This window comes from Cicer arietinum, chromosome 4 (genome assembly GCF_000331145.2).
Source record: "Cicer arietinum cultivar CDC Frontier isolate Library 1 chromosome 4, Cicar.CDCFrontier_v2.0, whole genome shotgun sequence".
Lineage (NCBI taxonomy): Eukaryota > Viridiplantae > Streptophyta > Magnoliopsida > Fabales > Fabaceae > Cicer > Cicer arietinum.
Window position 1 is genome coordinate 15528175 of NC_021163.2, and position 9427 is coordinate 15537601.

Sequence of the window (9427 nt, forward strand, 5' to 3'; positions counted from 1 at the left end):
ATGTTGCTTGGCCTGACAGCATACCTCACATATCTCATTTGGTATCTGAATTTCTGAAATTCCTAGTACCATACCCCTGCTCTGCAACATTTGGAGACTTCTGAAGTTCAAATGCCCAAACCTCTGATGCCACAACCAATCTTCACTTTTGACTTCAGTAGCCAAGCACTTGTATTCACTTATGTGAATCTCAATTTTAAAGGTTATGTTCTTGGACAGTGGTGCCTTCAAGATAAGCCTCTTTGAACTATCAACCATTTTCATTTCACAATGCTCCATCTTCATCAAGCAGTTGTCCAAGGCTTAACATATTGTTCTTCATGGTCGGAACATACAACACATCACATATGAAAGATTTCTGGCCATTTCTCTTTTTGAATTAACACATTTCATACTCCTTTTGCAGTTACTGAATTGTTGTCTGCAAACCTGATTTCCTTTTTTATTCTTTCATCAAGACTCACAAATTAGTTTTTATGCCTCATCATATGGTTTGAACAACCTATGTCAAGGTACCACTGTTTTGGGCAGTCATCATCTTATTTTGTTGTATCCATTAATAACACCTCATATGAGCCTGAATCCTCAGCTGTCATTTGATCTTAATCATCCTCTTTTTGGACCTTCTTGGATCTGCATTCATCTACAAAATGCCCTCATTTTTTACAATTGTAACATTGAATCCATTTCTTGTTGAACTTCTTCTTGCCATTTGAATTATTGCTACCGTTATCACTTATGTTATGATTTCTTGAACTTCCATCTCGTTCATCAGAATCATGATTCTTGTACCACTTGAATTTACCCTTGCATTTATTATGATTCACGTCACCTTAGTTGATCTTCTTGCTAACTTGAGCATGCAGGGTCTACATTTGAGATGTTGAGGTTGTTGCACATCTTTCTCTTACTCTCAGTTCATGAGCTTCAAGGGAGCCTTGCAAATCATCCACCTTCATCTTATCAAGATCTTTTGATTCTTCAATAGCCACCACAATATGATCATACCTTTGTGTTAATATTCTAAGGATATTTTCAATAACCACCACTTCATTTATTGATTCACCATTTGTTGTCATCTGATTAACAATAGCCTGCACACGATTGAAGTAATATGCCACAACTTCATCTTCTTACATCTGCAACAATTCATATGTCCTTTTTAGCATTTGGAGCTTCACTTTCTTGGCCTTTTACCCACCTATATAGTACCTAACCAAGATCTTTTATGTCCCCTTTGATGTAGATGCCTTTGAAATCTTCTCAAGATTGTTTGAGTCCACACTTTGCTGGATGTAAAACAATGTCTTGCAATCCTTTTTCTTGCAATTTTTGAAGGTTGTATGTTTTCTTTTTGTAGGATTTGCACCAAGCTATTTATAGCCATCTTGAGCAATCTTAAACACTTATTGAGCTCCAAGCAATGATCTCATTGATGCAGACCACCTATCCCAATTCTTCCAATCAAGAACTGACAGATTCGATGGAAATCCTCCTTCATTCATCTCTTCTTTCTTTCTTTCACTCACACTTGTGTTTCCCAAGTTTTAATTCCCCTCACTTGTCTATCGTGTTTCCCTTTGATTAGAATCCAAGCTTTTGATGCAAATTGTTATAAACATATTATACGATTAAGAGGAATTGAAATTGAGAAAAAGAGAAAAAAACTAAATGTTCTGGTAAACGAATATTGATCAATTACATACCAAGAATGTTCTTGGTATTATAGTTTTTATATCAAAAAATTTGCACAGTACTTATGTAACCAACTTAAATAATTTCTAACTGTATTATAACCTTTCTAACTAAATACAAATCACTTTTTAATTCCATTCAACATTGACATCCTTTTGACTTTAACCTAACACATTATCACTCAATTAATCTCAAAAGAAAGACCTAAAAAAACTTTTTATTTATTATTTAATCTATTTTTATTTATAAATAAAAGTGTTCGTGTATTTAATCTAAATTAAATTAAATACATCGACACTTTTATTTATAAATAAAAACAGACAGACATGTGGTAGTGTTTGAATTATTTATCTATAATACTTCAACTAATTTAAAAAGCAAAAGAAAAATTAGTAACACACTACCATATATATATATATATATATATATATATATATATATATATATGTGTGTGTGTGTCATAAATTAACAACTAATAAAAAATTATTTAATTTGTAAGTGCAAATATAACTTTTATTATCGTAATAGCCCTAGTCATTGTTTTCCATTTCCAGATTATAGTAGTATATATATGGTACTATAAAAAACTAGTATGAAATTGGTGCAGAGTCGGCCACAGGCACATAAGCCCTCGCTGTATAATGCCTTCCTCAGATCCAACCATTACTAACTGCGCCTAAGGTGTATATGCATCAATGTAACTATACTTGTTCTTTGAACTAAGTCAATCCTAATACTCCCTCTCCTCCGATTCTATTTATAAAAAAAGAATTTGGAGATTTTTTAAGTCTTATAATATATAAAATATAATTACAATTATTAAAGTATATTTGTTGAATACATTGATCTTCTCATATAAATAGGACCAAAATTAATATACGATTAAGATTTAGTATTTTATTTAATACTTCCTCATATGTAATGAATTAGAAAGAAAAATAAGTCAAATTGTATATATAAAAATATTAGTTGACCATTATTTTGTGTACAAAGTTGACCATATTTAATGTATATAATTCTAATTGAAAAAAAAATGAAGTTTACTTCTAAAGTTATCATTGATGATTAACAAATTGAATCATTAATAATATAAAAAGTTAATTCAAGAAACTACACAATATTGCTGGTTTGCTAAATCTAGAGTTGCCGTATAGAGATCTCATTTTAATTTTGAATAACAATTACAATTATAATTATGCACAAAATAAAGTCAGAAGGAACTAGGGAGGAAAAATACAGTTATTATAATAAAATCATCATGACTTCACTTCTGACCCATCTCCATGGCTTCCAAGGTTGGGCTAAGATAAGTGAAAGGAGTGAATAAATGATCACCATTTCTCCTATTTGCCACTTGATTCGTAACCCTTCTATCCTCGGTGTCTTGTACAGCGGCTGAATCCCGATTCACATTTGCAATGACTCTTGATTCCTCCATAGCCACAAAATATGCATATGGACCCCATCCTGAATAAAAGTATAATAAAGTCAATTGCAGCTCAACTCTCAATAGGATGCTAATTCATTTAAGAGATACAACATTAAAATGTTCAAACAACTAACAAACAAATATAGACAAAATTATAATAATATACAAATCAAACAATTTTTTTGATAAATATGCATGTAATTATAAGATTAAACAATAGTACTCATTACTGAGTTTAAATCCTAAACTTAAATCACTATAATTCAAATGTATGTATATAGAATTAAGTACTAAGTAAAAATAATATTTTTTTGTGTTTCTAAAAAAATGGAGCTCTGGAGACTGGATGAGTCATCCTTCCCGTCTATACTCTACGCTATTACGATAAATTATAAAAATAAATAGTGTGAAACATCTTAGTTTGATTAACAAAGGCGGACAAACTAGCCCATAGTCGGGATCTACTTCATTCGCTTTTTTCCTATCAAAGTTAACTAAACTAAAAATGGAAAAAACGCTAGAACTATCTAAAAAATTAAAAGACATTTTTTTTTTCATTCATTTAAGTAATTTGAAATGTCTCAATGAGACTACATTTTGTGATAATAGTAAATAACAAAATAAAAGGCAAAGCTAAAAAGTCCAACTAAACAATAATTAAAATAAAGTAAGGCTAATATAAATTCTACAACTAACTTAAATATATAAATTATCTATTTTAGTGTAATTGCATATTCTATCACCACCACAATTAAAAGTTATTACAATTACACATAATAATCTATCTCTATCTCGATCATTGATTTAAGATAGTTCGCCTCACATCACATATCCTCTAGATTATTACTAAATAATATTTGTCATTAAATTGATATCATATGGTCAAAATTATCTTTTCAAGATACAGCTGTTTTTTTCTTTTTTTATAATCAAGGTACAATTGTTAACACTCCTTTTTAAATAACACACTCTTAACCCTTGAAAGTTTATTTTCGAACAGGAAAAACAGTTTGAAAATTAACCTCCAACAATAAAATGGATATGAAAAAATAAATATCCAAAAATAAACTTGTAATAAGGTGGGCGTGTTATAAAAAAACAGGGGTGCTAGTTTAGTTGTCCCCCGAATTTCAGTGCAGAATAAGTGGTCCAACCCAAAAGTTTGATGGATTCTACAATTAATATCTATTATCAATATGAAAAGAAAATGTTATGAAAATTACAGCATTGTTCATTTAAAATTTGATATATTTTTTTTATTGAAGGACTTAATGGTAGTATATTTAATTAGTTTTTTAGTTCAAATAAAAAACTTCACATGAAATTGTATAAAAAACTGCAAAATAAAAATACTTCACTTAAAACTGTAAAAAAAAACTGCAAAAACAACATCAGTAAAAAACTGCCTTTAAAACAACAAAATTACAGATAAATATTTATTAGATATTTTATTTTCCTTTCTTTCTTCTACTTTCCCATTCCCTCTCGCATGTAAAAATCATCACTTACAAAGAAGTTATGTCTTCTCGTTTTATTCTTTCTTTGATTTAATCTTCTTATTTATATTTATAAGTTACCCATAAAAAAACGCAATGACAAATATCTATTAATAATAAATATATTAAAAAAACATGGAATAAATATTTATCAAAATAAATATAAAAAATTACTCGATAAATATTAATCATTAATACATCAAAAATATTTGTTCATGATAAATATAAAAAATTATTGGACAAGTATTTGCTCATAATATATAAAAAAAACACTCAACAAATATTTATTAGTGATAAATTAATAAATATTAAAAGAAACACGAGACATATTTTTATTATTGATAGATATAAACAAAATATTATATATATATATATATATATATATATATATATATATATTTTCACAAAACCACAATAAAAAATATGAAACAAATATTTAGAATATAAAAAATTACACAACATATTTTTTACCATTAATATATAAAAATACATGATAAATACTAATCATCGATAAATATTAAAAAAAATTAATTATTTATCATTAATAAATATAATGAAATTTTATGTTTAAAATCTGAACTAGAACATGTAAAATATGAACAACACAGATTATATGTTTTACCACGTGAGAAAAAAAAAAGTAGATTAGTTAGAGGTTTTACCAAATGAGAGGGTGAGGAAAGCCCTTTACAATTTATGTCTAGTAAAGTTTTTAGCCGAGAAAAAAGTTATAATTTAGTGGCTTAGTTAGAAAATAATTTCTTTTATATATATGATGAAATAATGATGTATCAATATAAAATAGGAAATACCAAATAGAATAAAGATGTGATATAATAGTCAAATACTCTGTAACCAGAAAATTGAGATTTCAAATTTCATCAAACATATGACACAAAACTTGTGTGTTATTTGCACACAAAATTGACATAGTACATGTATAAAATGCATCCTCACCTAATGTCTTTTTCCCAACATTATCATTCGATGAGAGATAAATATTAACAAAAAAACCAAAACCGTATGTGATATGATGTCGAAATTTATATCCGAAAATCATTTATGAAAAAAAAAAAACCTTGGAAAATAATGACTTTGGCGTGAACACAAGAATCTAATTAAGGGCAAAAACCCTTCTCTTTTCTGGGTACTACAGAGGTTAATTGTCAAGAACAATCTATTATGTGCAGCAAACGATTTGACGGCCGGCACATTATGGCTACAGCCTTAGATGAAATTAACAACCAAAGAATGAGACAAGACAGTGAGATAGTACTAATTTATGATAGCTTTTTGTATAATTCCAACATAACAAAGCTTATGATATCATTCTTCTGAGCTTTAGTTGGGGTAATACTAAATTTGCAAAAGCAAACAATTGGATAAATCAAGATATAAACGACAATGTTACTGGCAAACACTAATAGAGAGATAGAGATGTTACCATCATCATTATAGGGAGGAGGGAAGAACTGTGAATAGCAAAAGGTTGCAACAACAAGCCCTAGAAGACCCCCAGCAAATACATCTTGCCAATGGTGCCAATAGTCATCCACTCGAGAGATTCCAACCAGACAGGCAAGAAGTAGAGGAAAAAACACAATGCATAATTTTGCGATATGCCCTTTGCGATCAAAAACTTTAATCTTCCCACATAAATACAATGAGAGAAAACCAAGACCAGCAAAGGACCCTGCCAAACTAAATTTATCAGATTAAAGGAACATTTATTTATATAAGAGAAATACAATTGTGTTCAGATTCTGCCTGTCTACATAAAATGCATTGTTAAATGTTACTTCAAACTAACTCAAAATAGGAAATTCGTTGCTCACATGATGTATGGCCGCTTGGGAAACTCTTATGTCCTTCTTTTATATCACTAGCCTCGCCGTGGCAAACCACACCTCCCAATTTATCATACACCTGTAAGTTTAATCAAATAGTTAACGATCACTTTCCTAGGCAGTGTACTATAAAATGATAATTATGGTTTTGTAGAAACATCTGCGGCTAGCTTCTATCCACATCATAAACAAACACAGTCAAGTTAAATTATTAGGAATCTTTATTGAAGTTGTGGAAAAGAAAAAATTATTTAAACTGAAAATAAATTTTATATTGATAGAATGAGAGAAAAAAATACAAAATATATAGAGTAGGTGGAGACTTAACAAATAAGTACCTAGAAAGCAACATTTACATTTAATTTAAATGTAACAAACTTTTATGTCTAATATTAATGACAACGAGGAAAAAAAAAGCACAAACACATCAAGTTAATGAGATAGTATTTGTTTTTTCTTACAGCTACTCCATCAGGAAAGCAACGCCAAAAGAAGTCTGGCCGTGGCCGGCCAACCGCGTCTTTAATTGAATCAGTCAAAACACCGGTTATCAGAACAGCAAACAGGAGGCCTGTTAGCAATGAAGAAGTATACATTAACAACAAATTCACCAATTCTTCAACATATTAATTCTTCGTTAAAATCAACCTATGCTATTATTTTTCTTAGTTAGTTGAGTGAATGTGAACCATAAAATAAATGTTGTCAGATTTAGATTATTAAGAAAAACAATAATTCTATAAAAAAATATTTTAACTGGCGAGGTTACCTAGAACACTGTGGTGCAAATCATAAACATCTCTTCTGCGCAAATAGAAGCATATGAACACAGTAATTGGCAACAGAACCGCATATAGCTGATCATTATTAACAAAAGAAAAAAAAAGATTAATTATAATCATTGGCATCAAATTAAAATATGTGATTAATTCATAAGACGTGCGGGACTCAAACAAAAGTAAACGAATCTTATTTGTTCCACATCTTTTTGAAGAAGACTTTATTTTCAAAATAGGAGTATATTAGCTAGCTATATATTACTATCAAATATTGAAGCAAAACGTACTTATTTCAACAATGAATAATACAGCAGTTATATACTTCATTACTTACACTAATATATACATATCAATATCATAGATGAAGGATCAAGAAGAAACTGAATTAACTAGACTAGCAGAAATCTAACTAAAGCATACTGTAAATTCTGTCAGCATATTCAACCCTGGCGGCTAGCATTTTATATTAAATACAATGAAAAATTTGAAAGCTTTGCAGGTAAAATGAACTAAAAAACAGACAAAAAAATGACCCTTGATATGCAAGCAACCTAGAGAATTACAGTATAATTTTAGAGTAAAGGAACTTACAGGAACAGACCATGCAGGCACAGTGTTGCCTTTCATTGGATATTTAAGGTCTTCCATCATGTCCCTTCCCACAAAGCGGTGAAATGGATGAATTATATTGAGGACAACCTCTATTACCATGAGAAGCACCAATATAAGCCAATCATGAATGTGATTTCTTGCAAGTGTTGCTCCATGAGACTTGATTGTATGTGCAGAAGGGTCAATCTGTCTCCCTCCCTGTACATATATAATTGCCACAAATTTTAATTAATAGGCTAAAGAAAAGTACATAATTATCACTTTAAATCATTTTCTTTCAAACTACCTTTTAGATGGTTTTAAGAACAAATAAAAATTTGCTAAATGTGCTAATCATCAAATTGAAAACAGGTATGCTGCAAATGATAGGTAGGGATTTAGGTGTCAACCTAATTGGGATTGTGATGTTGTTGCTAAAAACTCTAAAACATTTATACCGCAGTAGTAATTGCAATCGTAGACCGCAATTTAGAACTATCTAATCTAATCTAAATTATGAGTGAACAATTATCCCTTAAAATTAAATAAATAAAAAACCAATAATTCCAAAAAACAATGAACTAACTAACCAGAAGAGAACCTTTAATTTTTTACTTCTGTGAGAGAGTACTCATTAAATACAAAAAGAAAAGAAAAACTCGAAGAAAAGGGAAAGAAAGTGAGAGAGAATTTGAAAAACCTGAAAGAATGTCGAAAATTTAGCAAAAGACAAGAAAGCCCGCAACGCCATGTGAAGGAATTAATTTACGAGACAAATGAGTCACCAAAATCTGATAATTATTTAAGCACACAAAAGAAAGGGAATGTGAAAATAAGAAAATTAAGAGTGAATGATAGAGATATTTTATCTCAAACAGGAGAAATTGAACATATGGACCTGCTCTGTTACCTTTTGAAAAGTCTCCAACTACTCTCCAAGAGTAGGATAATTTTATTGGAAAATTTGAAGTATTATTCAAGAAAACCGTTCATTGTGTTTATTATGAAGAGGAACAAAACGGTGAAGTTTCCGCTTTGAAATGAAATGGTTTGGCGCGGGGTGGTTCACTCTCTATCCAATCCGATACATCCAAGGTAACCATTGCCATTAACCAACTTTTGTAATTTTCTAACCAACTTCTAATATTAATTCTTTCTTTCAAATTTATATCTTTAAAAAAATTATTTAATAACTCCAATAAATGCTATTTTTATTCAAATATATTTATTGATTTAAATTGATGGAATACAATACTAAATTCAACTAAAATTCAAAAGAATAAATATATAAACAAACTCACCATAACAAGGTTAAATTCATATTATTTTCAATTGATCTATTTTATTAATTTAAATAAATGATTTTTTTTTTAATTGAAAAATTACAATTTTAAAGAAGGTCATTTATATATTTTTTGGTGCAAGAATGTAACATTTATATTAGATGAAACTTTTTTTAGTCCTCAGTTGATAAGAGTTTGGAGCCGTTTAAAACATTCCAAAACTCATCTTGAAGGAACTAGGACTTTGTACTGAATTATGCATCACTTTTCAAACGCTTGCAAAAGTAATATTGCAAACTCGCGACAA

General features: G+C 29.3%; 1 protein-coding gene across 3 annotated transcripts; it reads right to left on the reverse strand.

The window, feature by feature from the left end:
- Positions 1-2753: 2753 nt before the first annotated feature.
- On the reverse strand, positions 2754-8925 carry LOC101508974 (lipid phosphate phosphatase 2-like). 3 transcript variants are annotated; one of them, XM_004496979.4, is made up of 8 exons: positions 8748-8925; positions 8538-8628; positions 7838-8056; positions 7237-7324; positions 6929-7038; positions 6456-6546; positions 6065-6313; positions 2754-3162 (listed from the first exon to the last, which is right to left on the reverse strand). In XM_004496979.4, the coding sequence occupies exons 2-8, from the start codon at positions 8586-8588 to the stop codon at positions 2960-2962; spliced, it is 1011 nt and encodes a 336-aa protein (XP_004497036.1). In that variant the 5' UTR covers positions 8589-8628; positions 8748-8925; the 3' UTR covers positions 2754-2959. The 3 variants fall into 3 exon arrangements, with proteins under 3 accessions (XP_004497036.1, XP_027188937.1, XP_027188936.1); XM_027333136.2 differs by lacking the exon at positions 8538-8628 and having other exon boundaries at positions 8748-8921; XM_027333135.2 differs by lacking the exon at positions 8748-8925 and having other exon boundaries at positions 8428-8540.
- Between the last annotated feature and the right edge of the window lie 502 nt (positions 8926-9427).

Excerpts from the sequence above, each read along its gene's own strand:
- LOC101508974 (XM_004496979.4), bottom strand. The coding sequence starts at position 8,588 with ATGGCGTTGCGGGCTTTCTTGTCTTTTGCTAAATTTTCGACATTCTTT. Across the intron at positions 6,547-6,928 it reads GCTTTCCTGATGGAGTAGCT|GTGTATGATAAATTGGGAGG; the intron begins GTAAGAAAAAAC and ends TTAAACTTACAG. Across the intron at positions 6,314-6,455 it reads CCCAAGCGGCCATACATCAT|GGTCCTTTGCTGGTCTTGGT; the intron begins GTGAGCAACGAA and ends TTAGTTTGGCAG.